Source organism: Trachurus japonicus, chromosome 18, assembly GCF_045865225.1.
Source record: "Trachurus japonicus isolate A0001 chromosome 18, Traja_1.0".
Classification (NCBI taxonomy): Eukaryota; Metazoa; Chordata; class Actinopteri; order Carangiformes; family Carangidae; genus Trachurus; species Trachurus japonicus.
The window spans coordinates 26,980,125-26,998,633 of NC_140924.1; the positions used below are offsets into that span (position 1 = coordinate 26,980,125).

General features: G+C 42.0%; 1 protein-coding gene across 1 annotated transcript; it reads left to right on the top strand.

The window, feature by feature from the left end:
- Positions 1-172: 172 nt before the first annotated feature.
- Positions 173-16,948, top strand: wrap53 (WD repeat containing, antisense to TP53). The gene is made up of 11 exons (XM_085759220.1): positions 173-374; positions 802-1,274; positions 1,381-1,546; positions 3,039-3,134; positions 4,127-4,235; positions 6,052-6,140; positions 8,287-8,510; positions 10,829-11,040; positions 13,369-13,472; positions 13,564-13,707; positions 15,221-16,948. The coding sequence occupies exons 2-11, from the start codon at positions 992-994 to the stop codon at positions 15,447-15,449; spliced, it is 1,656 nt and encodes a 551-aa protein (XP_085615346.1). The 5' UTR covers positions 173-374; positions 802-991; the 3' UTR covers positions 15,450-16,948.
- Positions 16,949-18,509: the final 1,561 nt, after the last annotated feature.

An 18,509-nucleotide genomic window follows, 5' to 3' on the forward strand; every position in this document is an offset into this window, starting at 1 on the left:
CCTACTTACATTTTTTTCTTTTTAATAAACTTTATTTACACAATGGGTTTCCTACCTACATTCAAAGATATCTCTACAAACTGTCTTTGCTACATTCAATATTCATGAGTAAAGCCCACTGGGCTGAGAGAGGGTGTGTATGTGCCAACGGTATTACCGCTATTCTCGCGATAGTTCGACACATGGCCGCCCTCAGTGTTTACAACTCGTAATGAGCTGGTGAATGGAAACAAAGTCCTGAAGTAGAGGACCGTGGAGTCTTCTCTGTAACTCTGTCCTCTCCGGCTCCGGGTGAAACCTTGATACCGTCGAGGAGCAGCGTGTTTACAGCCAAACTGCGAACAGAACCAAAGGACGGGCAAGCCACAACACAGGTATGTATGTAGCATCGGACGGCTAGCTCAGGCTAATGCTAACGTGAGGTGGTCGCTGTCTCTGTTGTGAAGGAAATTGAAGCATTTTACCGTCGTTTCTACGGTCGTTTTTTAAATTATATAACATGCACAGACTGAAGCGTGTGCAGTTTGGTGATATAATTAAGCACTCGTAGTCGTTAACCTCGTAAATTCAACATAAATGCTAGTTTGGAGTGGTTGGCACGTTACGACTAGCTACAGGTGTCTACTATCTGGACGACGGTTCCTTCTTCCTCTAAACAGGGAACGTCAGGTTTAGTCTAATTTATCAGTGTGTTTATATAGCGTATTTGCAATATTGCTGTTATACTTGAACGTTGTTTTAACGTGTGTTCCTCATCTGCCCTGTTCCCTTGCACCTCTCCCGGCCCCGCTGTCTCTCCAGGCTAGTGGGTGCTGTGATGTCCTCGACTCCCAGCAGACTCAAACACCCACACTGCAGGAAGAAGCACTATCCTAGTAGCACTTACCTCACCCACGTCTGACAGCCAACCAGCCTGACTACAAGGTGCCGAGACCCCCAGGTAGAAGATTTGACAAAGGAGACTGATACACACAGAAAGAGAGAAAGAGAGATGTCTGATTCAGCTGGAGGTGGTGAAAGCGGTGGTGTGGCAGGGACAGGGCAGGACACTGAAGCTGACAGCGAGCCCCCTCAACAGGCCCCACCTGTACTTGATGGTGGCCACATAAAAGTGGGGGAGACCCCAGAGGAAGAGGCCGCTCCTCCGACCAAGCGGCTCAGGATCACGGGTGAGGAACACCGGCAGGAATTGGTTGAAGAGCCTGCCACGATACAAGGAGAAACACCAGCACAGGCCGACCTGCTGCCAACAGACCCAGCCTCACCAGCACAACGTAAAGCACCAGTTTACAAGAATCTGTTCATTTCATTTATTCAGTGATTGTAGGCTAGGATTAACTTGAAGAGAGTTAATCTGACAAATTCACTCGTTCGTTTCAGGTACAGGAGAACCACCACAATGTGAGGAGAAAGGTCAAGGAGGAGAAGATGAATGCCATGAGAATGGAGATGGAGGGCATGATGCACCCTTCGAGGAAGGAGAGACAAAATCAGAGGAGGAGCTGAACACTAATGGATCTGCAGACAGCCCCGGTGAAGGACAGCAGTAAGTGGAGGAAGGAGCCAGGTTTATTTTTAACCTGAGGGTCCACATAACTGCGAGTAAAGCAACAGCAGACAGACCATTAAGTGAGCTATTTGCAGCATGGTTATATAATGACCATACTAAGAAGATGAGTTCAACACAAATGTTTATGAAATGGAGAAATAAGGCTTTTTAAATGTTTGACACACACAACTAGAGGTTTTGGTGAATGCAAAATGTGGGTACAGTCTGAAAAAATAGTAACGCCTGATTCTAAAGTTCTGACCAAATTATTATGATCAAGGAATCGCTTCGAGGGCCTGAGTGTTCAGTCACAACAGCACACGCTTTTCTTTTCCCCTCCAGGTTGTGATTTTAAATTAAATCTGGGCTTTCTGGGCTTTTACAATAGGAGCACAGTGGTCCCTGTGCAAGCAGAAGTTTTAGGGGTGCACACTCTATTAAAGCAGTAAGCGATCTGGTTGTCGACTTCTTGTCAGCAGATGGAGTTAGCAGTCCCCGCCCTCGTCCCTACGTCACCACATTCACGCGCATCCCATGGCTGCACACACAGAGAGGACCGCCCCTTTATGCCGTTCTCTCTCCTCACTGGATAAAGGTTGTAGGATACAAGGAAAGTTTTCTCCTTGGCTTACAGCAGAGCAGAGTGACTGACAGACCCGTGTTTCAGACCAAACACTCTATATAAGTGATTGCTGTCGGAAGATACAACTATTTAGAGACTTATATTAACACAAACATTCCGCTTACTTCTGCTTTAAGGTTTTAAAAACACAAATTGACCAATTTTAGCCACAACCATACTTACAAAAATGTGGCAAACAATGCTGTTTCTGGTCTATATCAAAGAACACCTTAAGACTAAAGCAACCAGTCATATTTTTAGACCAAACCTCTGTGTGTGAGAATCTGGTTGTGACCTAAATATTTTTTATAATTGTGCAGTTGCCACTGTTTTAACATGTGTGATTGCCCTGTGAGCGGTAGTTGTGTGAGATGTTGTCCTGATCCCTCTAAACACTTAATAATAACCCATGTATTGGAGGTGGCCAGTAAAGTGTGCTGACTGATTAAAAATTGAACACTAATCATTTTAATGCCAGGATTTGGAGCAGATTGGAACGATGGGGGATCAAAGATAGAATGAACCTGTTGAGCTATGAAATTAACAATTCACTCCACCGTGTCTAAACGGAGCAGCCCAGTATGTGCCACTGAAAAGATCAAATGGTCAGAACACTATATATTTATCTCTGAGGTTCTGTTTTAATACTATAGTTTGATATGCAGCAACAGCTTTGTTAAATTAATCTGATGATATCCACCTTAACTGAACCAAGACAAGGTTTTTGTAGCATTATCAGATGCTTTTATCCTCGTGACTAATAAGATGTGAGATCATTTTCAGTTGAATGCTTGTTCTGTGATTTATTTGCTCTCTGTTTACAATTCTTTGACCAAGACCCTGTCCCTCTCTCTGTCCCGCCTCCAGCCTTGGATTAGACTTTACCCAGAACCCCCAAATGCTGACTGGTTCCCAGACCGAGTTCTCCAGCCTCCCAGAGAATTACCTCAAAGGCTGTAAATGGTAATGTCTAATCTCAACACAACTCATAATACATCAAGGATCAGGGTTTGAATGTGTTAAATATAAAACTTTATTGTGAGGTATTTTCTGATTACCATAAATAAGTCAGCTTCAAGGACACCTACACTGTGTTTTACATTCTGGTGCCCTGTGGCTGTTACCAAGGACAGTTATTGATCTGATGGATTTGAGAGAAATTAACTTCCTCTCCAGAAAAAGTTAAAGGATCATTTCCTCTGTTTGTCTTTCCTAGTAAGTACAGTGATGCGAAAAACTCATTTTGTTTTGTTTTTGCATATTTGTCACACTTCAATGTTTAAGATCGCCAAACAAATAAAATTCTCTCACTGTGGTTTACTGGAGCCCCAAAAGCTTTAGAAATGGCTTTGTAATGCTTTCCAGACTGATAGATGTCAAAGATTTTGTTTTTTCATCTGCTCTTGAGTTTCTATAGATTGCAGCATGAAATGTTGCTTTTAGACGACTTTACTTTATCGGACAGGTTCTATTGAAGTGATTTCTTGATTCAGGCCTGGATGTGGATAGTGAAAATGAACTCAGCTTTCCCAAAAAAACTGTGGTTTATCACAATTAGTTTGTGATTTAGCAAGGGGGGCAGTTACTTTTTCACATAGGGCCAGGTAGGTTTGGATAGGTTTTTTGCCTAAATAAATGAAATCATCATTGCATTTTATATTTACTTGGGTTATCTTTGTCTAATATTAAATTAGTTTGATGATCTTAAACATTTAAATTTGACAAATATGCAAAAAAGTAAGAAATCAGGAAGGGAGAAAATATTTTTTCCCAGCACAGTAAGTAAGACCTCTAGCACTAACACTACTTGATGGTCAGAATAAATCAGTATCTAAATTATGTATGCAATGGTGTTTGTGCCTAAAATGCTATAAATGCAACTTCATGAAAATATGTACTCACTGAGAGATATCTGTACATACCCCCCCCCCCCCCGCTCTCTCTCTGTAAACTAGGGCTCCTGATGGTTCCTGTATCCTGACCAACAGTGCAGACAATGTGCTGCGTGTGTACAACCTCCCTCCAGAGATTTACAGCTACAACTGGGACTTGCTTCCAGAGATGGTGAGCACACAGATACGCTGCCGTCAGTTCTTCTCCTCATGACTGAGCAGACAGTAGCACAATTCAGGAAAAAACCTTAAATATTTATAGGGACCAGTCTTGACTCAAATTGCTCAGTAGATGCATAAGCCCTCATTTGCACTTCTGTGTAGATCTCAAACAGCTCTTCTAGTGCCCCCATCAGGCCCAAGTCCTGTAGGACAGGAGCGCAACAAATGCATTCAGTTTCAGTGAATGGAGATGAATCTCCATCAGACTAGACAGGAATTCAGAGAACGCAAAACTCCAGATCTGATTTCAAAGACTGACAAATGAACAGAGCCCGATGAAAACACGTCCTCCTTGGTGAAGATAAAAGTCCTCTAACAGTGACAACATATTTGAAATGTCTTTGCAAGATGAGTCTCATATTCCAAATCTAGGTGAGAGTGATTAAAGGTATAGTTCACCATTTTGGCAAATTTCCATAATCCCAGTAGTTTTAGGAGTAGGTTTGTTACCTTTAATTGTCGGTGCAAGCTGTTTTTAGAACGGCGGAGCAGAACCGCGAGCTGCTCAGAGCTACGCTTGAGGTACATTTATGCAAAACTGCTGATGCGCGCTCCCATCAGGGTCAGTTTTTTTGGCAAGCAGTCTCTGCATTTACCACAAAAACAACTCTGTCTCATAACGTTCCGTTATTATCTCATAGCGTGGTGAATGTGCAGGTCACAACTTGTCCACAAGAGCATTTTGGAGTTGTTGGATTATGTATTTGATGAGTTTGATGAGGGAAACCAAGAAATTCTATGAACCTCCGTAGTGTAGCTCTGAGCAGCTCGCGGCTCTGCTCTGCCGATCTAAAAATAGCTTGCACCAACAATTAAAGGTAACAAACCTACTCCTAAAACTATATGGATTATGGCAATGGGCCAATTTGCCAAAATGCTGAACTGTTCCTTTAAGACAGTGAAGCAGTAAGACTTTGGCCCATAGGTTTGAGAATTCAGCCTCGTATCTCAGTTCCCACATACATTTATTCTTCAAAGTTATAAAATTCACAGTTTTTTATGTTTAATATTGAAAAAATACATGTTACACAGTTTACTTTTAATTCAGCCCTGGCCATTTTGAAATTTTAAAATTCACATCTCAAATGTGTGTGATGTGTGGGACTGAATTTAGAGCTAACGAGTGGAGTCGTGCTGTTAGAAGTCATGTGACTGCATTTGACTGAAAATTAGGCAGATTTGTTTTTGGTTTGTGTTGTGCACAGCGGTAGATGTTTTTAATTCCTTCATCACGTTTAAGATGCTTGATGTTTCATTCAAACACTGTCTTGTGTATGTGAGGGCTTAGAGGGATTAAGCAGTTGTGTCTTGTCTGACCTTTCATACAAAGACAGAGTTTAACATCTCAGCTTCTTTCCAACATCAACTAAGAAAACAACAAAAAGGAACCAAATATTTTAGTCAGTTTAAGGCAACTTCTTGAGGAAAAATGTTATAATTAGAATAAAATAATTATTCTGTCATTTTACCTTGGGGAAATATCACAAGGCAAGTGAGGGTGTGACAGGTAAATTGGGATCGCTGCATAAAAAATTGAAATTGAATCTATTTTCTTCCATTACAGACATCTCAGTCATTGTAAAAAGAGCAGAAAATTGAGCTTTAATTGTTCTATTTCTCACATTGTACAACTGTGTTTTTGATTTCAAATTGTATCAGAAGCAGAAGTGTGATAGCATCATCCAGGCAGCAGTAACAGCATCAAAGCTAATAGATCCCATTGGTCAGCTGACCTACTGTCTGTTGTGCCTCTCAATGTGTGGCAGAGTCCAGTGCTGAGGATGGCAGAGGGAGATACCATCTACGACTACTGCTGGTACCCCAAGATGAACTCTCTGGATCCCGACACCTGCTTGTGAGTTGAACTTGATCTCTGCCAGACTATTCCCTAAGCCTCTGCTCTTAACAAGTGGATAGATGAGACATTTAAAGTTCAATCTGAAGGTCAACTTGCCAGATGGTGAAGAATGTATACACAGGAAAGATACCATGTCGTCTATAGTCGGTTAATGTCACTCAGCGATTGATGTTTTTTAATCTAGATCCTGGATGGTTAGACTGGGACACTGTGGGTTTGTGTGTGTGTGCGACTAAGAATTTCTGTATGCCGGAGCCCGTCTAATAGACTATCTGAATATAGAAGATATTGTTGTATGCTTGTGAGTCATTCTTTGATCCCCGTGGTATTTTCGCTCGTTGTGGGAGCCGGCTGCCAGCGCGGAGAGAAGCTGTAAAAGCTTTCTGATGTCTCTCATTATGAGTGAAGAGTTGGCCTTCGTCTCGTCTGCCTCTGCCGCTGTCGCAATCCGCTCGGCTGTTTGAGACCCACGGTGCTTTTCAGCATGATTCAGCCCACTAACAGCACTCCGGAGCCCAGACAACACCTAAAGGGCTTTATAATTCCCCGACTTCGAGCTTCTCTTTTCATCTTGTTCTCCCCCTTTTTTTTTGCTGTGTGCGATCGCAGGCGTGCACTCATGACATCACCGCTCGCTTATGAACACGCCGCGCAACCGAGCCAACATCAGTAACGCGCAGGCCGTCGACCGTGGAGAACGCAGATCGTCTGTGGCGAGAGAGGTAGGCCGCCGCGCTAACGAGCCGAGGTCAAGCTGCCAACAGTTTTCACTGCGTCCACCGCTCCTCCCCCAGCTCCCATCAACCCCCAGTCGTAGCCCCCGCCCCTCCGACAGCTCCCTCTGATCAAGGCCCAACGCTGGCGCCGCTCCGCTCCCACGCCAGCCAGCCTACACCGAGCAAGAGCGCGCGCGGGGGGGTGGTAAGGGTCAGGATGTGGACGTCCAGAGATGAGAGTTTTGTAAACAGCAACATGATCAACAATCGGCCCCTCGAAGGACAATGAAGCACTTCAGAGGCCTGCGGGGATCCGGCGCCCGTGCAGAGACCTGTCCGTCACGAGGATGAGGACGTCGGCGGGAGCTGACAGCGGATGCTCTTCATCTTTTTTAGATCGCTGCCACGTATCAGAGAGGAGCTCCCACCGAGCACAGCCAGGTGGTCGGACAAGCTCCGAGTGGATCGTTAGAGGCCGAGGCAGCCAGATAAAAGGTTATGGTGGTGGTTATTAAACACATCTAGTACAGAAAGCCTCTTTATGCCGGTACCTTTTCTCCATCTCCCTCTTTTCACTTCCCCCATCTTGTTTCTCATTTCTCCCCCAGCACTCCTTGAACTCTGCGTCTGCCAAAAGCCATTTGTTGTTGATGCCCCTCCTGTAGAGAGGGAATAAGGGCCCCTGTTATGGCTCGGTTAAGTTGCGCTGAGTTCTAGGCATTGCTCCAAGCTAGCAGCAGTCTAGCATTATAATTGGGCATTTCCCTGCTCTGGAATAAAGCTGCGGCGCAAAGGGGCCATAAGAGAACACGGCAGCAGCGGTAGGGGCTAATTTCCTTTGTCTAATTGAGCCGCAGTGATGTTTCGGCATTTGTTCAGTGTCCAATAATTAGAGTTAAAAAGGCATGGCTCAGTCTTTGGCCCTGATTTGAATCAATAAGAATGTGCCGTGGTCTTGTCTCCATAATGAGGCATAGCACAAAGCTGTGTATTTGTTTTGATGTATTGATACATCCAAGTGGATGTGGAGCAGGAGGTTAGAGAAAAAGGGGAGTGAATCAGATGAGAAGTTTTTCATACATAATTCACATATCAAATACTTTGAACCTCTTGTATCCTCCAGGATGAAGGTAAAAAATCAGTTTTATTCCACAAGTTACTTTGCCTACAAATACTGATTGTGATGATATGTTCATTCACTTCACACTGAATGTATTCTCCTCCTTTCAACCTCTAAACTGAGTCATCTGTCAGTCGTAGCTGTAAAGAATAAATGTCCTGAGGGATAATAAAGATTGACTCAATTAAGTCTCCTCAGCATTTTCCACCCTTGTTTTATCATTTGTGTCGTTCATTCTCTATTCCCTGTTGTCTCTCAGTTCCCACAGCTCACTCTTTTTGTCATTCTCTTTGTCTGTCCTCTGCAGTCTCGCCAGCAGCAGCCGTGACAACCCGGTCCACGTGTGGGATGCGTTTTACGGGGAGGTGCGAGCCAGCTTCCGACCCTACAACCACCTGGACGAGCTGACGGCCGCTCACTCCCTCTGCTTCTCCCCAGACGGCACGCAGCTCTACTGCGGCTTCGACAAAACTGTCAGAGTCTTCTACACCGATCGGCCCGGCAGAGACTGCGAGGAGCGGCCCACAGTAGGTCAGTGGCTCCAGCCTAACGCTTCAGAAAGGTGGTTTATATGTGAAGTACAAGGATGTAGACTTACAGACATTGTAATTGTGGTTTCTTACATTTTAACAAATTTGATCTACTCCTTGCTCTTACATTATTATGAGTTAATGTTAAATGTGTCTTGAATTATTTTTCACTTTTTGTTTGTCTTTATTATCATAATTTTCTATAAATATCACTGCTCTACAGTGATGGGAATAACATCATTATAAGTAAACAACCTTACTAACGGTGCTACTTTTACCAATAATGAGTCATCAACAAAATTACTGTTTCCCTGTAACGCCGTTACCGTTACTGGCAATAAGATGCGCCGTTACTCGACGCAAGAAGTCCCATCACAAATAATACACCCGTTCAAGTGTACCTTATATACACATTTTTTTCAGTCCATCAACTTGTCGGGGAAAAAAACGTTTGTCTGGAACTGGCCAACTCACTCAGTATTCCTCCGCAAAGGCAGGCTCTGTGACACCTGTCGCTGAGTGAGTTGTTAAGTTCTAGATAAGTGGGTGGTTAGGGGGTTAGGGGGCCAAGTCCAAGTAATTTAAAATATTTGAGCATTAAAAAAGTAACACAATAGTTACTTTTCCTGGTAATTAGTTACTTTTAGAATGTCATAACTCAATTACTTTTTGGGGAAAGTAATGAGTATTACTTTTATTAAATTACTTTTTTAAAGTAACGTGCCCAACACTGCTGTTCTACAGATTTTGGGAAGTTATCGACCTCTGAGATAAAATGTGCTAACTCTTACATATTTTGATTATATAAACTAGAAAGCGGGTGATCAAGTTGCTGGTTGTAAAAGATATTTTGTGATAAATATTTATAATTATACACAGGGGAGTATATTTGCCTAAGAGAGGGGGGGTGTCTGATCATGATGCCTCATAACTTTGAAAGTACAGTAGAGCAATGGAAATGGTACCGCATGGAAGTTTGCGAATTTATCTTCACTTTGAGACTAATTATTATTATTATTATATATTTATATAATTATTACCTAACTGCTCTATCTTGGAAACTGGAGCCAATTAACACTCAAGACTTAATTTTCCTTGATTAGTGACCCAATTCAGGTAAAATTCAGCTACTTTTGTTTCCGAGGTTTTCGCCTTGTAGACCAGTGTATTTAGTCAATTATAACAAAAATTAATTAGGAATTATGTAAAATGTGCATTAGTATTCAAGGGCAGGGAGTGTTTTGTAAGCTCCTCTTGTTGTTCAAGGATCCTCCAAACTCTTGGAGTTGAAAATCATTTACAGAAAGAATTGCATTCACAGGCTACGTTCTTGGATAATCCAGCCCACAAGAGAAACAATAAGTAAACAGGGACATTGTGAAAAGGATAATGTGAAGTCTGTTGTTGCTTGTGTTCGGTAAGCTGCCGTTTGTCAACTGGCTGTCACGTCCACAGACCGAAGTCTCCTTGAACCAACTAGCAAGGAGAGGTTTTTATTATGTGCTTCAGACAAAAAAATAAAGGCAACTAAAAGTTTACTGCGATGAATTCCTTATCTCGATCACACACCTCAAACAAGTTTCAGCGTGATGGAAGGGTTTTGTAATGCACTGAAATGAACTCAAGTTTTTCTAACTTTGTTCTGAGTTAATGGGCTGTAGCAGCTAAATAATCTTTATATCAACAAATCGTTTTTCTTTTTCAAGCCAGAGGACTTTTCATATCCTTCATGATTTTTTCAAAAATATTTACTGTATTAAGTAGCCAGGTATTCAGTGTTTTGTTTTCAGGAGGCTCCAAACAGTCACGGCCACATGGAAATGCATGGCTTTATTTTTTTGGTCATGGGTAACCTTCAGCTCCGCTCTGCTGGCAGCACAACATCCTTCTCATCGTCTCTGCTGTGTATGGTTTCTTGTGTATTTGGCTCCATCAGCTGTGCTTGATAACTAATAACAGCAAATTATACAGAAATGTATGGTCAGTCTCAAAACCAGGTTATATGATCCATGAGAAGACGGTGCCAAACCCTCATTTCTGCTTTTATTTGCCAAAAACGTGCTAAAGGTCTTTCCTAAAAAAAAAAGTGAGAAAGAGGATGATTTGGAAAAGGAATGAACCGTAAAAAGAACCAGATGATCCAAATGTGACTCTATTATATGCGCTGTTGGGAAATATTCCCCTCTTTGAGATGTAATCAGGGATGTTGGAGCTGCCAAAATAAGTCAAGTTTGAGTAGAAGTGATTGGGATTTGTGTCTTGCGAACGTCTTTAAGGCTCTGAAAGCTCTGCCAAATGTCACTCCTGTCTCGACTGCAGTGAAGAAGCAGGGCCAGAGCGGCATCATCTCCTGCTTTGGCTTCAGCCCGTGCCAGTCTGTTTACGCCTGCGGCTCCTACTCCCGCTGCGCTGGCCTCTACTCCTGCCAAGACGGCTCCCTGCTGGCTCTGCTGCCCACCCGCCACCACGGAGGCCTCACCCATCTGCTCTTCTCCCCCGACGGCAACTACCTGTACACTGGGGGGCGCAAGGTGAACACATGAGCACACAGAGAGGCTGTAACATACACACACACTGCATCCACTTCAGATGATTTTGTTGCAGTTAAGGACTGGTTTACACAGGCATTATTATCAAAGCTTTTGTGTAAGTCAAGTCAGTTTTATTAATAGAGCTCATTTGAAAACAACAATAACTGGCTAAAGTGCTTTATTGGTGCCGTGGTGCTCTTGAGACCAGTTTTCAAGGTCTTGGTCTTGTCTTGGAATCGACTACATTTTACTTGGTCTCGGTTGAGCTGGATTTTTTTTTTTCTTTTTTCTCAAGACCAGTCAAGACCACAGCTGCAGGGACATCTTTTTTCTCTCTGTCACTTGCTCACTTTGGTTTATGTGATGTAATTCAATAACTTTAAGATAATTAAAATTGTTTTACAGAAGTATATGCTCGTGTAACCAACTGAAACACTTGGTTGTACCAGTGTCAAAAGTGGGAGGAGACTTCAGCAAGTTCAGTATCAATACAGGAGAACAGAGAGAGCATTATAAACAGGAATCAAGTAATAAAGGATAAAGAATGAGGACCAGAGGATGGTGGAGTGTGATCATGATGCTGAATCATATGCTATAGGGAAGAGATGCCTGGTTTTAAATATAGTTTCAACGGAAGGTGATGATCTAACCGTTTGTGGCAAAGTATTTCATAATGTCTGGCCAGCAACTGAATATGCTTTGTCACCTCTGGTCTTTAATTCTGTGAGTGGAATGGAAAGCAGTGATTTTTGTGGATCAGAGGGGCGAGAGGTGGAGTAGAGATGGAGCAGTTCTGAAATGTAACCTGGTGCTTTAAAAACAAATAAAAGAATCTTCATTAAGGGCTTTATATGCAAAGTGCCTGTCTTGATGGCATGAGTCAGCATGGAATGAATCTGGGTAGACAATAAGGCGTTTCCTTGGAAGTCAGCACCCGAAGGCTTCAGTGTATTTCTCCAGGTTCTGACTGTGGAGGTTTGCTGTCACCGGAGCTTGAACCTGCACCTGTGTGATGTACAGGTTTTCATGCCTCCATGTTGCTGACAGCCGTAGCCTGAGGCATCAGATTTCAGGGCTGTTTGTCCACCCAGCCTCCTGTTCTCGTGACTACGATAAGACAGGATCGCCTTGAGGGGATTTTTCTTCAAATTTGGCACAAATGTTCAATTGGACTCAAGGACCGATTCAAATTTTGTTGTCAAAGGTGGAGATGACTGTGACTTCACAAAACATATGTTTTGGCCTTAAGAATTCATACGCTGATTATAACAAAATAATTTCCTTTCGTCTTTTTTCCTTTTGTCCTCATGGATTTAAACTGCATCCACCCAGAAAATGTTACAAGTTTTCATAAGAGTCGGAGAGATCGCCTTTTTGTAAATAAGACTCAACAGTTAGTCGTTAGTGTTCTTCTTATCATTCCCTGGAAATGAAGAGACTCTCTAACATCAACCTCCAGGAGTCAGTGCTCTCCATTCATTCCTGTTATCTTACATCACCCTGCTCAGATTAGATACACCCTGGCATTCCAGCATCTGTGAAGTTAGTCTTACACTGGAGCATGAAGGTCACACTGTGACTTATCGTATCTCCAGTTTGGCAACAGTGTTGAATGTACACAGCTGCACAGCAGGTCCCTGTAGAAACAGTATCAAGACAATGTAGGATTAAAAAGAAAAAAAAATGAGAGAAAAATTTTTTTCACTAGTGTTCAGTTTGGTTATACTGTTACAGTTGGTGCTGTAATAGAACAGGGTTCCTACGCAAGTTTGGAAAGTATGGAATTTGATTTCATACATTTCCAGGTCTGGAAAAGTATAGAAAATGGAAACTATTGTATGGAAATCTTAATTCTTATCTGGGTTTGGTCTGATCTGAAGTCATTTGGGTTAATTATTTTGTATGCACTATTGTACCTTGGCTACAAGCTCCTGGAAATTATTTGGTGACATAATGGCATACAAATTCAGAATAATGAAAACAAACGATTAATTGCATAATTTATTGACATGATTATTATATGATTTTTTTTTTTTACCGAGAAGTCTGGAAATTAGGATCTGGAAAAAGTGTGGAATTTTGAAATTTCAAATGTAGGAACCCTGAATTTCAGATTCAATCTTTTATCCAGCATGTATACACCTATATTTTCTCTGTTGGCTTTTTGAATGGTTCATGTTTATTTTTTCAAGGTTTTTTTCAGGCAAATCAATTATTAATGTGCAGGAATTCCTATTAATTTAACAATTTCTTGCTGAAATGATCAATAGGAATCTCTTGATAACCGCTAGCCTCTGTAGCTCTGCTGAATCCTGTGTCTGTGTTCAGGATCCAGAAATCCTGTGCTGGGATCTAAGAGATCCAGGGAAGGTTGTGTTCTCACTCAAGAGGAACGTTGCCACTAACCAGCGCATCTACTTTGACCTGGATGCGTGAGTAGACTTCACTAAACTCTCCACCGTGTGAGCATACTGTCATTCATCAGATCTGTTGGATTAATGTGGTTGTGTGTGTGTGTCACAGATCAGGCAGGTACCTGCTGAGTGGTGACACAGAGGGGGTGGTGTCGGTGTGGGACACCCACACGGCGCCTCCCGACGGTGAGGAGGAGCATCTGCAGCCTCAGCTGAGGTTCCAGGCCCACTGGGACTGCACCAATGGCATCAGGTATAAAAACATCAAACCCATTCCATTGGTGACAAAACATCAGTGAGCAATGTAGCACTGTCCTTTTCTTTCTTTCTTGTTTTGAATACTTTATTTTTTGAAGTTTTCAATTATGCAACAGTACAACTCATTCCCTCTTAATTACACAGTTAACAAAGCGCTGAGGTAAAAGAATAACAACAGTGACTAAACACACAAAGTAGTACAAATAATAGAGACAAACAAAATAGATCAATAAATTACAAAAATAAAATTGAGATAAAAAAACACACACATACACACACTTATTACATTTTAAGCATTGTACCTGGACATTAATATGGGTTTACAATTGAACCAGTCCAAGGTTTACAGTGTGTCCACAGCTGTTAGGGCAGTGTTTTTCAACCTTGGGGTCGCCTGGAATTCAAATGGGGACGCCAGAAATGTCTAGTAAAATTTGTTTAAAAAAAAAAAAAAAAAGTCTAATAAAAATATTTTTTTAACTAATTACTATTCTTTTTAAAATTATGATTAAAAACACCACAGACAATCCTAAACAACTGTATACTATACTATACTTTCACTATACTTTCACTTTCTTGAATATAAATCGAGTTCAAATAAAATGCAGCATAAAATCTGAGCTGCCGCATCTTGATTGACGCGGGTCAAAATGGGGTCATGAGCCAAAAAAGGTTGGGAACCACTGTGTTAGGGGTAATGGATCACTATCCTGTTAGTGTCAAATTTGATAGAATAAAGAAACTAAAGCCTCAGTTATTATTATTACAGCTCACTTGTTGTTGTCAGAAGTCAAATACAGCAGCACAGAAAGTCCTCTAGTCCTCAACTCACTGCTATTTTAAACAGTAGAGTGACAAACATGAAGCATCCTAATGGATAAAGATCATACTGAACTTGAGTCATGTTCAGTGACTGTGCTGCTGCTCTCCTGTGGTGCTGTGTTGTCTGTCTCCTCCAGTCACTGCACACAAGCAAACAAATCATCCGGAATATTTTAGATAGCAGGAAAGGCTGCTTCCAATTTCAGAGCAGTAATGTCGCACAGCATAGACTAATAAAGCTTTGTGACAACAGATAACTGCAGCTTCTGTATGCATTTATGAAAAATCCATTAAATGGCTCTGTCGCTAAGTAGCAATTCACATAATGTAATGTCAGTGGATTCTGTATTGAGGAGATGAAGGTAGCTGATGGAGTGAAAATTGAACCGTTATTGAGATGAATGTTGATACTGTGGCTGTGAATGAGCCACAGTTCTTTACAGCATGTGGGTGTAACATTTCAGCGAGTTAATTCAGATGTTTAAGGACTGAGAGGAATCTCTTAATTCCTCAGTGTGTATTTCAAATGCATTTCCGAATGTAATGCAGCGGAGCAAAACATCAGAAACCTCATTTATCTTAACTTATTATAATCCTCATTTATTCATTAATTACACTCGGTCACTGAGTTTTTTAAATTTTTTTCATTTTCTCCCTCCCCTCTCTATCGCTCCACCCTTCTACAGTATTCACCCCTTCATGCCGTTGGTAGCGACCTCCAGCGGCCAGCGCCAGTTCCCCTGGCCCGGCGACAGCGAGGGCGACTCGGCCTCCGACGGCGAGGGAGGCGAAGCTGTGATGTCACCACAGGAGGTCAAACAAGACAACACCCTGAGCCTGTGGTGGGCCGGACCGCTCAGCCCCGCCGCACCAGAGGGGGAGCAGGAGCCAAACACGTTGGCGGTGGAGGCCTGAAGCTCTGCTAATTCAACCAGAAGACACAAATTGAGTTACACCTGCCATGTGATGTTTATTTTAGGGAATGTTTGACGTTGGTAAAACAAATTATGGGTCATTTGGATTCTATTTTTCATCAGTAACATGAAGTCCCGAGTTGAAAAAAAGAATAACCGGATCATTTTTAATTAGACATCCTCACAAACACGGTCTAAATAAATATCTTAAATTGAATTTTGACATATCAGCTGCGAGTTTACAAGTAGCACAGCAGTCAGCAGAGTTAACATGAAAAGAAACATGGCACATCGGGTCAATTCAGAACAGATGTTCAGGGTTTTTTGTTTGAAGACTTTAAGTAATTCAATGCCAGTTCGTTAAATACAAATTGGACCTAAAGGTTAAGAGACTAGTGGATGCTAAAAGCAGCGTTTTCATTAAAAGCTTATCCAGGCTGAGACAAGGAGTGGGCGATATTTCCTTTCAAGTTTTCTTATTAGATTTGTAGGAGAACTTTTTCTGAAAGATGAAATGTAATGAATCTTTTATGAATCTCCTGTTTACCTATTTTCTTTTTTAAAATTTGGGATCCTCTCTAAATTGGGTGGTTTTGGTTGAATTGAGAGTCTTGACTTGTGCGAAGCGGCCCAATGTCTATCTACTGATCGCACCTCCAATCTGAGTTGTATTTGTGGGAGTGTTAGTTTACGTGTGTGTGCGTGTGCGTGCGTGTGTGGCTGTAATGCTGCCCTGGAGATTCTTAACTGCTATTGTTACAGTAAGTGCCATTTGTTCTCGAGCTTTGCTTTTGTAAACCGATGGAATCTCCTGTTTTTACCTTCTTTTTTAAACTATCGGACGCACCAGGTCGTCATGTCGCTCTGTGCATGCCCACAAAATGTATATTTTTGTAAAGCCATCATGTTCATTCTAATTTTTTGAATGTACACTGTAAGCAGCTAGCTTAATTACTGTAACCTCATAACAATCTGTGAAAGTCTTTAATCGGGTGGGTGCGCCCGGGGAAAGGAGAAATGTCTTTTTTTCTACTGGGTGTGCTCAGATTACATTTGTACCTGTGTGAGTGGTTCACGTGGCAGCACCAAAACACATTGTAATAGAATAATTGCATCGGTAATGTACTGCAGTTGTTTGCTCAGTGCTTATGTTGCCATCAGTGGGGTGTGCTATGCTGTAGGGTTTCTTTTCAGGTTGGTCAAAGGCTCAGCACTCTTCAGCCAAAGCCTTGTACATTTAGACACTGATGATAAAACTATTAAATGGCCTCTGCTGACTCAGGTTTCACTTATTGGAACTCAAATGTATTGCCAAGTAATAATATCTACGAGCAAGTAGCTATTATTGCACCGTATTATACAAAATGCTCTACCAGAAAGCATTAGGAACCATGAAGGCCTTGATGATGTCACACAAGTCTCTAGATGGGTGGATGTGTCTGCAACAGGTGGTTTTCTGCTGGTTTCATTCGAGTGGGAGTGAATTAAAAGCATATCTCTGCACAGATTTACACTCTTATTCATTCTTGTCCTTTTCTGTTAAAGACGGTTCAGAGTTTGATGCCCTGTAATAAATCCCCGATGAATGCGAGATGATGTTGCACTCGTGTCAAGAGGCGACTCTCAGAAGCTGAAGGGACCGTTGGCTTTCACTCATGAGATGGAAACTATTCATAGCTTTCACCTTTCCCACACACACATTCTGTATGAATGCACACACACTCGGTGTATTTGATTGTCTGAAACCACAGGGGTACGCCGAGCAGAGAGCCAAGTTGGAGAGCTGCGCTGTTGTGTTGTGCCGGTTGCCTAGCGACCGCCTCCGCCTTGGGAGAGGAAAGTAGGTAGAGAGACGACAAGAAGGAAAATTGGGGGCAGAGAAAGGAAAAAAGAAACGGCGAACAAGTGTAACAAATAATCCAGTGGTGTAGTGATTGCTACTTGTTTGTCTGATGGTCTGGACTTAATATCAGGCCTGCCACACGCTCAAGTGTCTGTGTGCTGATGAAGGATATGTAGGTTGTTATCATCGCTATGTGTCTGCTGTCGGCCATTAGGGACAGAAAGTGGTAATGCCAAGAGTTGAGATATGGGCCGTTTCTTGTGCTGGATGTTTATGTTCTGTCATGTGATATGAAGTGTGAGACCTTTTGCAGACAGATGTGACACTTTCTTCATCATATCTAGTCAGTTCAGTTCAGTTTGCCTGGAAGAAACTTGCCCAGTCACTTTGTTCTGAAGTCATCAATAGAAATTAGATGCACCAAAAACCAATTTAAAGAACAATTTGTACAGTAAAGCTGTTCTATTCTATAGGATAAAATTAACTACATGCAGAGAGGGAATCACTGGGTGTGACAGACTCACCAAACTTTGCAGTTCCTTTCTCTGCATCTTATGGGTCTGAACTCACAGCCCCAGAGCGTCTCTGTTTTGGATTCCTGTTACAGATCTCATCAATTTGTGTTAGTGTTAAACACGGTGGAACATTTAGCAGCTGAAGAGCCAGACAATGTTTCTTCATCAAGAAGAGGCGATGACTGGAGACAGACCAGAGAGAGATGTTAGAGAGGCAGCATCGGGTTTGTGTATTTCACAGCTCCAGACAGCCTATCTGTTATGTGTCTTACTGCAACTACAGGCACATCTTAATACATGAGAATATGAAGGTCAGCAGTCTGCCCCATGATAGTGGAGCCTACTAAAGATCACTTAAAGGCTTAGGAAACGTCTGCAGGTGTTTGGAGTTGATTAGAGTGAGACAACAGTGAACCTTTTCCACACAATAGCTATTACTAATTTTTGATTTACAGAATTTTGGCCACAATCACTACAATTAAAAGAAATAAAGCCATTAAATATTTCAGTCTGTGTAATCTGTAATCTAGGCTATATAATAGGCTATATGAGTTTCACTACTGAACAAAACACTAGGCTATTGAAAATGAACTTTTCCATGATATTCGAATTTATTGAGATGCACCTTTTATGTTCGTCACATTAATCAGGTCCACAGCATGGTCCACAGTCTGGTGCTCCGCCATTGATTGGATCCACCTGG

What these genes read in the sequence shown, in the direction of transcription:
- wrap53 (XM_085759220.1), top strand. Translation starts at nt 992, where the DNA reads ATGTCTGATTCAGCTGGAGGTGGTGAAAGCGGTGGTGTGGCAGGGACA. An exon ending in TACCTCAAAGGCTGTAAATG is followed by an intron (nt 3,135 to 4,126) that starts GTAATGTCTAAT and finishes TCTGTAAACTAG; the next exon opens with GGCTCCTGATGGTTCCTGTA. An exon ending in ATCTACTTTGACCTGGATGC is followed by an intron (nt 13,473 to 13,563) that starts GTGAGTAGACTT and finishes TGTGTGTCACAG; the next exon opens with ATCAGGCAGGTACCTGCTGA.